Below are 14897 nucleotides of genomic sequence, written 5' to 3'. Positions count from 1 at the left end.
GAAAGCTTGGGGAGGAAGCCGGGAGCGTGAGACGGGATCTAAGCAGGGAACCTCAGCTCTCATGGGGCAAGGGGCTGAACAGAGGCACCCTAATTAGCAGAGAGGACAAAAAGAGTGCTCTGAGGGAGAAAAACACCTGAGGAAGGACCCACCCAGCACCATCCATGACCCACCCAACCCCCCAGGACCCTTCTAGTACCCCCAGTTCCTTCCCAGATCCTCACCACCCTCAGAAGTCCCCCCGTACCCACCCAGAGCCCCTCAGTATCCCCCCAGTACCCTCCAGAGCCCCTAGTACATCACAGAGCCACCTGTGACCCTCCAACATCCTCCTGGACCCTCCCAGAGCCCCTCAGCATCCCCCCAAGACCCTCCCAGAGCCCCTAGTACATCACAGAGCCACCCGGGACCCTCCAATGTGTGAGCGCTGGAGACTTGTTCGGTTCCCCCACCTCCCCCAAGGTGGCCGTGGCATCGCAACGCAAGGAAACAGGAAAGTGATTCTCAAGTTGAGTTTCCCCACTGAAACAAACGAGAAGGTGGGTTTTTTAAAGCCTATGGTCAATACAAACACGTAAAGAAAAAAGGTAGGTGACTTTGCAGCATCAGCCAAAAGGTTTGACACAGAAACCTTTGGGACGGGTTCTGGCATCCCTGTCAGGAAAAAGCGCTGCGTGCGGTGGTGGTTTGTGTTGTACGGGTGCGGTGGCAGCATCCGTGTTTCAATATCATCATCACGGGAACCTGCCCCAGCCTGGGGCCGGGTACGGGCGCGGTGATCCGTATCCTCCGTTCCCAACTCCTCAGCACCGCTTGGAGAGACACGGTCGTCTGTGGGGAGGTTTTGTGAGACTCCTCACGCATTGGCTGGAATTCCCTCTGCCACCCATTCCTGCCTCCAGAGACCAAAGAGCAGACTTTTGGGCAGTGAAACCGATTTATTTTTCAAAGAAAGTCTGCAATTTCATCAACATGGCACAGAGCTAACGTGAGAGCTGTGTCATCGTGGCAGTACTCGGTGCTCAACTGGAGAGAGGAAAACACTATCCCTGTTGTAATGGTAGGTGATCTCCGTTACAAATGTATGTATCGCAATCTCACTCTTAAAAAAAAAAAACCAAAACCAAACCACTTTTTTCCCCTCAAAGAAGTCATGAGGTGCCTGTAAATCACCCTCAGAATTCCTCCTACGCACAGGTCTCCCTCCCAGCCTGATCTAACAGGAGGACATTGCCCACAGAGCCAAAAAATGATTCTTGAAGTCAGTAGATCTGTGCAAGCATAGCATCAGTGGTGTAACGGAGGGCTCACGAGTCCTCGCTGCGGCGCGGGCTCCGTCTAGATGAGCGGGTAAGAGGCGTAACTGGCGATACCGCAATGGTTCGCGTGGTTTCTCGACATGCGGATATAGCCCTGGTCACCAAAATGCACACCCCAGCTTTTGGGACAGGAGACAGACAGACAGGAGAAAAATTAAATTCCTTTTTCTGCAAGTGAAGCAGCAGCTTTAGCAACATCACAGCATTGAAGCGTTGGCGTTAAATGCTTCTAATCCCGTCTTAGGTTATGGCAATTGACGTAAGGGGAACTTGAGGGGGGGTGTAAGTGTATTTTAGTTGTGTTTAAAGTTCTGTCGTGCTGCTGGGGTGACGTCAAGGTGCTTTGACACGATGAAGCACGAATCCCTGGGTGGAAGGACTGATACCATCACCCAGCTCTATCAACACCCTTAAGGAACCGTGAGGGTGGGCAGCAGGGGGGGTGCCCTATAGATCCTGAGCCTATAGATCCCGAGGGTTCCGTGATGCACGGTTGTGCCTTTACCTGTTTTTCACCAGCCAGTAATCCTTCTCGTTCAGGGTGCCGTAGCCTATCACCACGACGGCGTGATTCACCTCCTGCGTGCACCGGGGGTCATCGTACACACCTGGAAAAAAACAAGGAGTTGGGAAGCACGGCAGCAGACCTCGCCTGTGAGCCGAAGCCGACCGTCAGCACCGTCACCAACGCTGCTCTCGGTGTGGTTGGGTCGTATCAATGCCTTCACCCAGGGGTTAAGCCCCAACCCGCCACATGTCACCGGCTTTACGTGCAGAAGGACACGGGGGGCTGTGGAGAGGATCTCTGGGGTACAAGGACGTACCTGACTTGTACAAGAAGAAGGTGGGCTGGGTGGCGTCAATGGCGACAGAGACGGGTCCGATGTTGGCGACAGCATCTTTCAGGGCGGCTTCATCAGCGTATGGGAGCTCGACGTACTTGGAGCAGGTGGCGGCGCATGCGGACGCGTTGTACTGACACGTCCCATTCTGGGGGGAGCGACGGGGAGGGGAGAAGAGGACCGTGAGGGATCCACCAGGAACACCTCAAGACCTTCGGGTATTGGTTTTCTACAGCTCTCTGTTACTCTGTGCTACCCTGTTCTTCTCCCTGAGCACCGTCTCTCGGAAAAGACACCTGGAAGGACCCGAAGGGACCATCCTACCCATCTCAATTCCCCACGCCAAGAGCAGCCAAACCATCACAATGGAACCCTCAGCCTTTTTTCTAGAAACCTCTGGTGACATCACTTCTACCACTTCCCTAGAGAAACTGTCATTGCTTCCTCAGCCTTCCCACCTGAAGTCTCAGGTTTAACCTGAATTTATTTCAGCCCAGGGCTTCTCACTCTCCCTGCGGACACAGAGAACAGCATCTCGTGTCCCTGTAGCTGCCTTAGGCAGGTCTGAGGGCTCCTATTCCACTGTCCTTCCTTGGGCTGAGCTGCTGGTCCTCTGACCTCTCTCCACAAGCCATCTTTTCAAGACACCAGGTAATTTCAGGGCATCTCTTGACTCCGGCCATCAAGACTTTAGGATCTTTCTTTTCTCATGGCTCTTTCCTTACAACCTCGCAGCTGTCACACAGCATCTGTTACAGGTAATGCTTAAAAACAATGGTTTGCACATCGTTCCCTGGAAACCTCAGCCCACTGACATGGTAGAAATATCGATATCCTGTTTGGAAAGTGTAGGAGATTAAATAATACAGAGAGCTGAGGCGAGGAGCCAGGACTCCTGTCCCATTTTTCCCTTCCGTATAGTACGTTGCCTAATCATTTATGTAGGACTGAAATAACCATGTAGGAATTCTGGCTGCCAGTCCAGTCATTCACCTATGAGTAAAAAACATCTAAAAGTCCCTTCCCTGGGTTTGAAAGAATCAAGGGCAAAGGCTGAGGAGGTGACACGAGCCCTGGTGGAAACCAAGGCAGAGGGAAATCAGTGGGAGAGGAGGAGAACGGTGCCTACGCCGCAGAGCAGAGCGACCAGCCGCGTTGCTTCTATCCCCAAGTGCTTCTCACGTGCTGCCACGGTCTGACACCTACCTGAGCTGTGTAGGGGTAGGAGTCGTCCGAGTCAATCCCTTGGTTGTCGATGATGTATTGGAAAGCTCTGGTCATGAAACCTCCGCTGCAACCTTTGTTCCCGTACATCATGGAGCAGTCGACGAGGTTCTGGGCGCTCAGGGACACCAGCTTCCCTGTCTTCAGCTTCACCTGGCCTTCGAGGGCTCCCACGGCACTGAACGCCCAGCACGACCCACACGCACCCTGCAAAAGCCACGGAGACATTCAGAGTGAGCACGGCACCCAGCCACGAAGGGCCACGGGGAGAGAGCTCCGCACCTGGTTCTTCACATCCGTGACGCATCCCTTCTCCCTCCAGTCCACCGTGTCTGGGACTTCGCTGCCAGGACGCGGCTGGTACGTGGAGCTCGGCTTCGGCCGGGAAGCGACTTTCAGCCCGGTTAACAGAGCCGCCACTTCCTCGCTGGTCTGGTGGGAAAAGGAAACACCCGCTCATGATCTCCTGGTCTCTTAAGTCCTGCACGGGGGGTGTTGGAGGTGGATTTCCCTGAGCTACAGGAGTTGGCAGGTTTGCAGCATCCTGGGCTTTTTATTTTTCACATCTAATTTCCAGCCGTTTGTTGGGAAGGGCAAGATTTCTCAGCAAGGACCAGAAATCCCTGGAAGCTGGTGTTTCATTAACCAACGCTACAACCTCGGGACATTGAAGAGGGATGATTTGCAAACATATATAATGACCAGGATCAGGTCTGCGTGCCCCATATGCTGCGTTAAGGAGATGTTTCCTCACACCAGATTGCCTCACGCTGGCAGGTCGAGCACAGGAACGTCAGAGCAGTTTGTCCACAGCTGCGGGAGTCCACAAGAGGATGGGTCCAGAAGGGTGTCTGGGAGTTTTTTCCACCCCTGACCCACGTCTATTCCTTAAATCAACCTCGTGGGTAATTAGAGACAAAGAGAAGCCCCTTCTCAGCAGCACAACTGGCACCTACCATGTCCCCCAGGTGGTTCATGCCCAGCTCGTAGGAGTGCAGCCCCAGGGAGTGCTCCAGATTATGCAGCGTCACCAGTCGCAGGTTCCTCTCCCATGTCGCCCGCCGCTCCTCTTCCTCTCTCTGCCATGAAAAGCAGCCCCGTGACGTGCACCAACACCCCCCGCAGCCATTTCTTCCCGTTTTATCCCACCAAAAGCTGTCGGGAGCCCCTGCCAAACCACCCCTGGGAGCTGTCAGCTCTTCTCCCTGCCGCGCGATGCTCACACTGGAGCAGCACCCAGCAGCTCAGCACCCCGAGCTGCCTCCACCCCCCCAGGATGCCCCTACCTTGTGGTGGTACTCCTTCCCATAGGTTTTCTTCCAGAGCTGCCAGTGCCACTCCAGCGTGGGGTCAGGGAGTCCCAGTGCCACTGCGAGAGTGGCCAGGAAGGCGATGGAAGCCAGGAGCTTCATCCTGCTTAGCTGGGACTGGGGAGCCGAGGCTCAGCGCTGGAGCCGTGCTTGACCCCTTAGTGACAAAGCCGGTTTGGTCAGGGAGGCAGGACGGTGATGACATCCTTGACCTGGCCTGCCTGGCGTGCCCTTGGTGGGGTTTCTACACTGGTGCTGCCACCAGCTCCTGTCCTGCCTGCCCAGACCAGCACCAGCGCCGCCCACTCCACACTCTGGCCTTGTACCCCCAGCCCCCGCGAGACGGGGAGAGAAATAAATCCCAGCCAGGACCGGGGAACTTCCCCGGGAGGGAGAAGCCTGCAGGACCCAACTCCTGCCCTCGCGGACACGGACACGCAGGGACGCATCCGGACACACGCCTCGTCTGACGGTGCCACCCTGCCCGAGAAACTCTCCCTGAAGGAGGTTTACACATCACCTGGTCAAGCGGCTGTTTGGAGAAATCCGTGTTTTCCAGCACCTTAAAAATAATAATTAAAAAAAAAAAAATCCTATTTTGATCTAAGCAGCTCCCAGCAGCTCCTGAGGACGGGCTACTACACATGGTGCAACTACCCAGAGAGGACTTGGAGGAGATTAAAGGTAAGATGGAGTCAGAGTCAACAAGAAATATTGCTCCTTCAGTTTTACTTCCTCAAAGCTCAGCCCTCCCAGAGGGCTGTCAAAATCCCAAAGCACCCAACGTACCTGAGAAGACGTCTTCTGACCTCCAGCTCCACGGCAGCCTGCCTGGATGGGGTAGGGGGGATGCTGGGGACAAACCCAGCACCCCCTCAGCACCAGGACCCCCAGGACCTCCTGCACACGGCAACTGCAACTCGTCGCACAAATCACGAGTCAGGAAATGAGGAAATGCTCTGATTTCATTTTCACTTAGCCGGGAACTGGGCTTGCTGGGCTGGTCGTGGGGTTATTTGAAGCAGAACCATCGATGACAACAGAAAATAATTGTGGATGAGAGTTTCTTATTTCCAGCACCCCACAAATGAGTGGTGAGGCTCTCATGGTGGTTTATGGGGCTGGGGGGCAGGAGCAGGGGTAACGCTCCTCCGATAACGATTTTTGCATTTTTTTCGCTTGGTGCTGAGCTGAGAGACAGGATGAGGTCAAGCACGGAGCCTTGCTGCTGGTTTCACCTGAGCTCCCGTCTCACCACAGCACCCACCAAACCAAAGCCAACGGTTAGCATAAGAAAAAAAATAAAAATCACATTTATTTACTTTTTGGTGAGGCAGCGTGGGCAGGGAGGCATGGTTTAAATATAGTCGGGGCTGGAGCCGAGCTGGCCGGCCTCGGCGTTGCATGGGCAGCAGGAGACTCGTTTCATGCATCCGTGACGCATCCCTTCTCCCTCCAGTCCACCGTTACGTTGCGGTCAGGCTGAAAACAGGGTCGGCGATGTCTTCAGCTGCCTGGAAATCGGGCTCCAGCCTCAGGTCAGGGCATCCCCTGGGATCCCACGAAGGACAGGCAGGCGGGAGGGTGCGTTTGGTACCACCATGGAACACCGCGGGATATAAAACGGCTGCAAGAAACCATCTTCGAAGAGAAGAGGAGGAAGCAAAACAGCGTCTCAAGGGCTTTGAAGATGCAGTTGAGTCAATTTCTAAAAAGCTGCCGGAGATTGCAGAAGTTCTGAATATTTCTGAAATAATTCCCAACAGATTATTCCTTATTAGTGGGTAAGTTCCTGGAGAGGGTGAAGGAGACGGTCATCCTTGACGAGATGCTTGAACAAGCCAACTGCGGTTGCTCCGTCATTTCTGCTGCAGACCTGCAGAAAGGTGACGGCGTTCCCGAGGGAGGGAAGGCTGGCACTGAGCCAGCACACTCCAGCCCAACGGGGGGACTGGTGGCATCTCAAGAGCTTGTCCTAAAAGCAGGGAACCCCTCTGGATCGGGCGGGGGGGGGGGGGGGGGCGGGGGAGGGAAGCACCATAGTTCCCACGGTTCCTGGCCATCCTGGTACAGCCCCGGTCACCATAATACCCACCCCCACTTCTGGAAGAAGAAAGCAGCAATAATTAGACAACAGGAGGTAATTGTCTGCTTCCATACCACCCCTCTCCCTTAATTTTTTCTCTCCCCAGCAGCCACGGGAATAACCAAATTTGCATCTTTTGGCCAAAAAGACTGACCCTCCTGACCGCTTCCCTGCCGGATTCCGTGCTGCTAACGCTCCGAAGGCGGGGGCAGAGGAAAAAAGCTGGTTTTTTATGTGCTGGAGCAAGTAAAAGCCACCGGGAAAATACCAGATAAAGGTGAATGAATTAGTTTTATCTATTAAAAATACATTTATTTATTGTTTGTTCAGTCCTACCAAGGCCAGAGATGAGAGACAGACAAGGAAACCAGGGGGGTTTAGCCCAGCTCCGACGTGAGGATAAAGCAGCTTCGTTGACAGAACTGCCCACAGTTGGGTTTTGTTGTTGTTGGTTTTAAAAAGATAAAGTTTGCCATTGCTGAACGTAGCTTTGCTGACGTGGCAGGGGTTTTTATTTTCCAAAGACGTCTCTGACCGAGCAGGACTTATTTCAACACTTTGTTACTTCTTGTTCTGCATTTTCAATGGTGAAAAACATGTTCACAAATAAATTTTAATGCTGGGGCAGCCGGGTTGCAACGAGCCTTGAGGGATGGGACACGGGAGGGGATTTGCCACCGCTGCCCCCCACCAAACCCACTCGGTTTCTGCCTCCGAGAAGCACCAGCCCTTTGTGCTGACTCAGCACCCAGGACCGCTGGGAACCCTGGAGTCCCCCCCCGCAGAAATCCCGTGTAACGAGTCAGGCGGGAGCAGTTTGGGTGACCGATGTCCACTGGGGTTTGCAGGGCTCCATGGAGCAGCTTTGTCCCGCTCAGCCGGGACCGGGGAGGCAGCGCCAGGTCCCGGCTGGGGGGTCTTACACCCCCACCGACTCTCCAAGCCACCGCCAGCCCCTTGGTGCCTTTTTCCCGGACGGGGGGCTCGCTCCGATCGCACCAGGGTAACCCTGACACCGGGTCAGACCCTTCCAACACTCACACCCACACCCCCAAATAAAGTCTTTTCTAAGAAAACTTTACGCATCCCCAAATATTCCCTCTGGAACTTTCCGTTTCCATTGCTGTGGCAGCTCTTGAGGAAAAGGAGCAGCGAGGGGGATGCACCAAGGAGGTGGAGATGCGCTCTGTCCCCCAGGTGAGTGTGAAAAGGACCGGTTTTCCATGTTCTCCAGCCAAAAACGACGCCAGGGAGATGGCACCTGCCTGCCGGCTGCGGGGCAGCGCCCAGGGAGCCCAGCTCCGGCGCCAGGGGGTCCCTCCGCTCGTGGAAATGCTCCCACCGCTCTTCCTTTTGGCAGCGTTCTGGTCCTGAACCACCCCGAGGGCTCATCCTGGCAGCCCGGGGAGTCAACCAGCATCCCGGCCCCTCTCCATCACCCCCAGGCCCTTCGCCATCCACTGTGCAGGGGTGTCAGTGGGAAAAATAAGCTTAAAGTATCTAAACTGGGGGTGTGTGTGTGTGCCTGATTTTTTAAAGCAAATATCACCTTCCCTTTCTCTTTGGGTTTTGACTGTTTGGGTTCTGCCTTGCTGCATCATTGCGGTCGTTTCTCAATGCGCCGCGTTAACAGAAGGGCTTGGATCTGGGGTTTTGGGGTGCAAAATGCCACTCAGCCCTGACACAAACGTTTGCCCTGAAGCCACAGCGCCAGTGCCCGCACCAGCTGTTCGGTTCTTGCCCTGCTTTCTTCCTCCTTAATTCCGCCACCTACGTCTCCAACCTGTTCCAGGCGTCCTGCAAAACCAGCTGGGATTTTGCAAAAAGCCCCCGGCGCAGCCGCATCTCCCCCTGCTCTACCCCAGAGCCAGCCCCTCTCCAAAGGGGAAGGGCTTTTCCTCAGCCCCTTCCCACCACAGGCCAGCAAACCAGCCCCAGCCTTTATTCCCAACAGTGTTTATTTTAAAAATAAAGTCGTATCGTTCTCCGCAGCCCCCACTGGGATGCAGAGCTGGGGGACACAGATCCGTGCTCACCGTAGGGGATGTTCCACCCGTGGTGCTCCCCGCACGTTCTCAGAGGCAGAGGCCAGCGTGGGATCTATTTGCACAAGCGTCTCCACATGGATCAGACTCCGGATCGTCTGCGGCCGCGGGAAGGCGAAAGCCGGCACGCACAGCACCAGAGTCCCAGGAAAACGGAGCTGGGGGCAACTTATGGCACCGTTCATCTGCAGCTGGGGGGCCTGTCCCCTTCCCCAGGGACATTTCTCATGGAGAGGCAGAGATCCCCCCCCGGAGCAACGTCAGCTTTGGATATTGGGAGCGAAAAGGCAGAGTCTGAAGGCAGGGAAGCGGGGGCGGCCGGGCACAGCGCGGGAAGGGAGCGCGCCGGGAGCGCTCACATCTTGGGGAAGCTGGCGAGGTTGGCGATGCCGCAGGCGTTGTTCATGTTGCGCGCCAGGAGGACGTAGCCCTTGTTGCCCCACTCCTCGCCCCAGCTGTGGGGGGAAAAGGCAGAGCCTGAGCCGCCGCCAGAGCCGCCGGCAACCCCCCCCTTCCCGGGGAAAAGGCCCTGCTGTACCTGTTCTTGATGATCCAGTGCTTGGTGCCCTTCTGCGTGCCGTAGCCCACCGCCAGCACCGCATGGTTGATGTTTTCGGCGTTGCAGCTCTCGTCATAGTACACACCTGGGGAGCGGAACGGAGGGTTACGCTCTGGATAAACCACGTGGCCGTGTCTCAGTTTCTCTGAGCTGCCCCGTGGGCACCGAACGGGGCTCCCCGCAGCCCCTCACCCCGGCTGTAGAACTGGAAGGAGGGCAGGCTGGCGTCAATGCCTACGGAGACGGGTCCGATCCTGGCCACGGCCCTTTTCAAAGCTTTCTCGTTCCCTTCGGGGATTTCCCGGTAGCCACGGCACTTGGCTGCCTTCCCGGTGGGGCTGTACATGCAGCTCTCGTCCTGCGTGGGACCAGCAAGGTCAAGGTGAGACGGGGATGGGGGGGCAGCCGGGGAGGAGCAGATAGCGACCGTCCCCCCCTCCAGCCCCAGACCTGGCCGATGTAAGGGTAGGCGTCCTCCGAGTCGATGCCGCGGTTCTGCCGGACGTAGTCGAAGGCGTTGGTCATGTAGCCGCCGCCGCAGCCGTCGTTGTTGGCCACGCAATCCACCAGGTTTTGGGGGCTGAGGGAGAGCAGCTTCCCCGTCTTCCGCTTCAGCTGCCCCTCCAGCGCGCCCACCGAGCTGAACGCCCAGCACGAGCCGCACTGGCCCTGTGGGGACACGATGGGTGACACCGAGGTGGTCACCCCACTCCGGGCACCCCTGGGAGCACCCTGCTTACCTGGTTCTTGACGGGTGTCACGTAGCCTTTCCTCCTCCAGTCCACAGTAGCCGGGGCTCTCTCGGTCCAATCGGGGACATAGAGCGTCTCGTTGCGACGTGGGCGGTCGTGGGGCACCTTCAAGCCCGTCATTGTCCTCACCACCTCCTCGCTGGTCTGGGGAAGGAGCCCAGGATGGATGAGCGCAGCTCCGGGCAGAGCAGCACCTGTGGGTGCTCAGCCCCCGTTCTCCCACCCTGTTACTGTCGCCCCCCCACCGCGGTGATGCTCACCATGTCACCCAGGTGGTTCATGGCCAGCTCGAAGGTGTGGACACCCAGCGCGTGCTCCAGGTTGTGGGTGTTGATGTACTTGAGGTTCTTCTCCCAGATCAGCCTCCGTGTCACCTCATCTGCCTGCACCGCAGGGTGAGACGGCGCTGGGGTCCTGCCCGTGTCCCCCAGCACCACCATGGGGACACCAGTGCCAAGGGACATCACAGCATGGCCCTCGGTTCCCCCCGGGGCCGGGACCCCCCCCGGGGCTCTGTCCTACCTCGCCGTTGTACTGCTTGCGGTGGGTTTTCTTCCACAGGTCCCACTGGGCGTCCAGTTCCTGCTGGGGGTGCAGCTGGGCCACCGCCGCGGGGACCAGCAGGGCCACCAGCGTGGGCCACCACATCCCAGGGAGGAGCCGAACACTGGGGACAGAGACAGGGACAGGGACTGAGCTGGGGGGTGTGTGTGGATGGGGAACTGTGCCCATGGCCACATCAAGCTACAGGGGACTGGGACCCCACGCCCACCCACGTGTTGGGTACTGGGGCTGGGACCCAATGTCCACCCCACTTCCAGGCCACGGGGGACCTCATGCACCTCGGTACTGAGCCATGAGGGTCTGCCCGCCCCCCCCCCCATTAATGGGGCTGGGGGGGATCAGAACCCCGTAACCCCTCTGTTTTCAGGTCAGGAGCACCAGCACCCCCTGCCCCCCCGTGGGGCTGGGACCCTGCTGCGGCAGCGCTGGCCAGGCGCAGGCATCACATGAGCTGGGACAGCTGGTTCCCATTACCGCGCCCTGGCGCCTCTCCGGCAGCCCCCGGCCACCGGGAAAACAAATTTTGGGGGCGCATAGAGCAGGGGGTGTGGGCGGGGGGGCACCCAGGCATCCCCCCCACCTCGCTTTACCCACTCGCCCCCAGCACCCACTTTCTCACCAGCTCCCCGAGGCAGAGCAGGGATTGGGGACACCAGCCTCAGCCTGCAGCCCACGGCCCCGCTCGACGCTCCGTGCCTCAGTTTCCCCTTTTGCACCTCTAAGGGTCCCGCCACTGCCACACGGGACCCTATTCCAGCCCCTCCTCCCACTGGGGTCCATTTCCCTGGGGAAAAGCCACGCGACCACCCCAGCAACACCCCGCTGGGTCCATGGGACCCCTCCCCACGCCACTTACCCCAGCATCGTGCCGCTGGTGGGAGAACGCGCAGCGCGGGACCGGGGGATGCGGGTGCCGCGGCCCCGGCTCTTTTATGCCGCTGGATTGAGGAAGTTCAGAGGCAGCTGGAAAATTTTGGCCCTCGCCCGGATTTGCAGAGGGTTGGAGAGAAGGAGGAGACGGGGTGGGGGGATGCAGCAGTGGCTCCCTCCCGGCTTCACGTGATGCTGCGGGGCAGAGCTGAGTCAGCCCCGGCTCAGGGGCTGGTGGCTCTGGATCCTGCCCCGGGGACGTCCTCCTGCCCCAGCATCCCACCCTGGGGACACGATCCTGCCCCGGGGACGTCCTCCTGCCCCGGCATCCCGCCCCGGGGACACCCTCCTGCCCCGGCATCCCGCCCCAGGGACACCCTCCTGCCCCGGCATCCCACGCTGGGCATGTCCTCCTGCCCGGGTATCCTACCCTGGGGACACCCTCCTTGTCCCCAAGTCCTGCCCCAGGGTAGAGGCCGGACGGGGCTGCTTCCATTCCCAGGAGACCCACAATCCCCCCACAGGGAGGGCTGAGCACCCCCTTGCTTCAGGATTAGACCCTGCCAACAGCTCAGGGTTATCGTGGGACACGTGGAGCAGAGGACAGGACCTCACCTCTGTCCCCAGTGTCCCCAACCCAGCAGTGCTTCCCCTTCCACCACAGGATTTGGCCACCCCATGCCCAGCTCAGGGTGGGGGCACAGGCTTGTCCCTGACCCCGGGCAGCACCACCAGGGGAAGCGGGGCCAGACGGTGCTTTCTGCCGTGACTGGCACCTCGTCACCGCATCACAAGTCAGAAAACCTTGTTCACTGCCGGGAAGGTCCCGGTGGCCACGCTGGGGACACCGCCACCATCACCATCACCCAAAGAGGGGCTGTCCCAGGGAGCCGGGCTGGGAGGGAGCAGGGGGCAGAGTTCAGGGGATGGGAGAAGCACCGAGGCACAGCCACAGGCTGGCAGTGCACCCACGTCACCCCACGGCTCCCACACCCCCATCCCGGCCACCCAGCAAGGGGGGCTGAGTCACCCCAGGGCTCCGCCGCGGACTCATCGCCCGAGCACGGGGCCCTGACTTGGCCGCGCATGACCAGGTGGCGAGGCCACCCACCCAGGGACCGAACCGTGGGGAGCGGGGGGTTTGAGGGGGCCACGCTCCTTGGGGACAGGGCCAGAGAGAGATCGGGGGCAGGGGGGACGCGAGGCTCCATGAGGGATGCTCGGCTGTATCCCCTTTCCGGGAGAACACGACCCACAAAGCCAGAGATCACCAGGGACTGCTAACGAGCACCAGCCCAAGCTGCAGGTGATGATGATGAGGAGGAGGAGGAGGAGGAAGGGAGCGAGCCTGGGATAAGGGCAGGACGCGCAGGGGTCCCGTCTCTGCGGCCCCAGCAATACCGCGAGGCTGAGGACTCAGGGCAACACCACGGGGAGAGGCAGAAATGAGACAGAGCTCTGAAAAAGGGAAAATATCTTGTTGTAAAATCTCTGCTACATATAATCATCTGCAACTCCTGTGACAAGTGGGAGCCCAGGCCCCCCCAGCACCCCCCCCCAAGCCCCCTGAGGAGGAGGTTGGGCTCCTGCTCACCCCAAGCAATTGTACGATGAAATACCCCCCCCCCTTGCATTGAAAAATAGTACAATTATCAAAAAAAGGGATAATGAAGGGTGCCCCCGCCGGCACCACACACCAGCCCCTCCAACAGCCCCCCGGAGGGGCCTGGGGACCCCGCCAGCCCCTCACCAGTCCTTGTCCTCTGTCGGCTGCTCCAGCTGGTTTTTCCCCCCAGCAGCTCGAATCGCCCCCAGCAGAGCCCACGAGTTGGGGGGCTGCAGCAGTGCCACCCGCGAGGGCTCAGGGAGAGACTGTTCTCAGCCGGGGGGGGGACGGGGACGGGACACAACACAGACCTGGCAGCTGTTCCATCCGTGTGGCCCCCAGGTCCCACTGCGGCGCAAGGGGGGGGGCGGGATGTCAAAGCACCACGGGCAAGTCCGGCTCCCGCTGCTGACGGACGGGGCTCCAGAAAGCGCCAGAGCTGCAGCTCCACGAAGGTCGGGCTCCATTTCTGTAGAAATGGGAATTTTCCTCCTCCTCCTCCGGCAGAGTGCTGCTCCATCCTTCATCCCGGCAGGGCTCCAACACCGGCGGGGTGCTGGGCCTTCCCGTGCCCCCTCTGCCCAGGGGGGGTCCAGATCTCCTCTGAACCAGAGAAACCCTCAAAGGACGGGGACGGCGCGGGACAGGGCAGCGCGAGGCGCCCACCGCGGTTATTGCTGGTCGCGGTTTCCCTGGGTGAAAGGACGGAGCTCGATCACGGGACGTTTCCAGACTCCCTACCAGGAGGTTCCCACCTTTCCGCAGATAAAGGTGGAAGTGGTGTTTGGAGCAAGGAAAAAAAACCCGAAAAAAACAAAACCAAAAAACCCACACCCAACAAACTCCTTCAAATCTTGATTTTCCAACACAAGCAGGAGAGAGAGAGAGAAAAAAAAAAAAAAAAAAAAAAAAAAAAAAAAAAAAAAAAGCTTTCTGCTCTGCTACCCAGGGGAACCTCTCCGGGTCTCCGCAAGTAGGACGCTTGCCAGGAACCCAAGTGTTTCAAAGCCTTTCTGCTGGGGACGTCGCCGAAATGTGCTCTTCGGAGGGTCTCCCACATCAGCCCATCGGCAACTCCAAACCCCACGTCCCTTCCCTGCCCCACGCCAGCGGAGAGGGCACTCACGGCCAGCCTGGGGGTCTGGAGCAGCCCCACCAACACACAGGGAGGAGGGAGAAATGCACAGATTTCATCTGAAACAAAAGCAGCCTTCCAGGAAAGCTTCATAATCTTCTTCCCCTGCTGCACTTGTGCCAAGTTGCCTTCCAAGTCTGACTCCGCAATGAACAAATTTTCCTGTTGCAACTGAAGCAAGGCTTGCCATCGCAGGGGGAGTCAAACCGTTCTTCCAGCCCCTGCAGCCCCTGAGGAGAGTAAGACTTGCCAGAAGGTTTTTTTCCACTGAAGAAGCCAGAAGATTCAAAGTCAAGGTTTAAAATTTAAAAATGACACATTGAAAAAAAACCCAAAAAACCCCAAAACCAACCACCAAACACCATTCTGTTCCCGGTATTTCCCTGCTCTCCTCCGTTTTGTGATTTGGCAACAGGGTCATCATATGGCATCGTTTTTTCTTTAAGGAGACGGTGAGTCTAAGAGCAAACACTGCCGTTCGCAGCTCCTAGTGAAGAACGCAACTCCAGCACGTCCAGAACCCGACATCCATCTCCTCGACGAAGGCGAGGAACTCAACCTAGACGTGGGGAAATCGCACGGAAA

At 58.2% G+C, this 14897-nt stretch overlaps 2 protein-coding genes and 1 long non-coding RNA gene across 6 annotated transcripts; 1 reads left to right on the top strand and 2 right to left on the bottom strand.

Annotated features, from left to right (window-relative positions):
• Positions 1–918: 918 nt before the first annotated feature.
• On the bottom strand, positions 919–5633 carry CTSS (cathepsin S). 4 transcript variants are annotated; one of them, XM_080368317.1, is made up of 9 exons: positions 5485–5622; positions 5216–5257; positions 4672–4852; positions 4342–4464; positions 3668–3817; positions 3368–3592; positions 2144–2309; positions 1825–1927; positions 919–1438 (listed from the first exon to the last, which is right to left on the bottom strand). In XM_080368317.1, the coding sequence occupies exons 3-9, from the start codon at positions 4795–4797 to the stop codon at positions 1339–1341; spliced, it is 993 nt and encodes a 330-aa protein (XP_080224443.1). In that variant the 5' UTR covers positions 4798–4852; positions 5216–5257; positions 5485–5622; the 3' UTR covers positions 919–1338. The 4 variants fall into 4 exon arrangements, with proteins under 4 accessions (XP_080224443.1, XP_080224444.1, XP_080224442.1 ...); XM_080368318.1 differs by having other exon boundaries at positions 4672–4812; positions 5485–5616; XM_080368316.1 differs by lacking the exon at positions 5216–5257 and having other exon boundaries at positions 5485–5633.
• Positions 5634–5690: 57 nt separating this feature from the next.
• LOC308054896 lies at positions 5691–7268 on the top strand. The gene is made up of 2 exons (XR_013924294.1): positions 5691–5789; positions 5886–7268. It is a non-coding gene; the product is annotated as an uncharacterized lncRNA (long non-coding RNA).
• Positions 7269–8720: 1452 nt separating this feature from the next.
• On the bottom strand, positions 8721–11721 carry CTSK (cathepsin K). Its single transcript, XM_080368315.1, has 8 exons — positions 11558–11721; positions 10660–10804; positions 10398–10520; positions 10126–10281; positions 9836–10054; positions 9578–9743; positions 9365–9470; positions 8721–9281 (listed from the first exon to the last, which is right to left on the bottom strand). The coding sequence occupies exons 1-8, from the start codon at positions 11563–11565 to the stop codon at positions 9182–9184; spliced, it is 1023 nt and encodes a 340-aa protein (XP_080224441.1). The 5' UTR covers positions 11566–11721; the 3' UTR covers positions 8721–9181.
• Between the last annotated feature and the right edge of the window lie 3176 nt (positions 11722–14897).

Source organism: Falco punctatus (genome assembly GCF_963210335.1).
Source record: "Falco punctatus genome assembly, chromosome: 18".
Lineage (NCBI taxonomy): Eukaryota > Metazoa > Chordata > Aves > Falconiformes > Falconidae > Falco > Falco punctatus.
Note: the sequence above shows the minus strand (reverse complement) of the source record. Positions and strands in the feature narration are given on the sequence as shown.

Excerpts from the sequence above, each read along its gene's own strand:
- CTSS (XM_080368316.1), bottom strand. The coding sequence starts at position 4,797 with ATGAAGCTCCTGGCTTCCATCGCCTTCCTGGCCACTCTCGCAGTGGCA. Across the intron at positions 4,465-4,671 it reads GGAAGGAGTACCACCACAAG|AGAGAGGAAGAGGAGCGGCG; the intron begins GTAGGGGCATCC and ends TTTTCATGGCAG. Across the intron at positions 3,593-3,667 it reads TCACGGATGTGAAGAACCAG|GGTGCGTGTGGGTCGTGCTG; the intron begins GTGCGGAGCTCT and ends TGGCTTTTGCAG.
- CTSK (XM_080368315.1), bottom strand. Across the intron at positions 10,055-10,125 it reads TGACACCCGTCAAGAACCAG|GGCCAGTGCGGCTCGTGCTG; the intron begins GTAAGCAGGGTG and ends GTGTCCCCACAG. Across the intron at positions 9,282-9,364 it reads CACTGGATCATCAAGAACAG|CTGGGGCGAGGAGTGGGGCA; the intron begins GTACAGCAGGGC and ends TTCCCCCCACAG.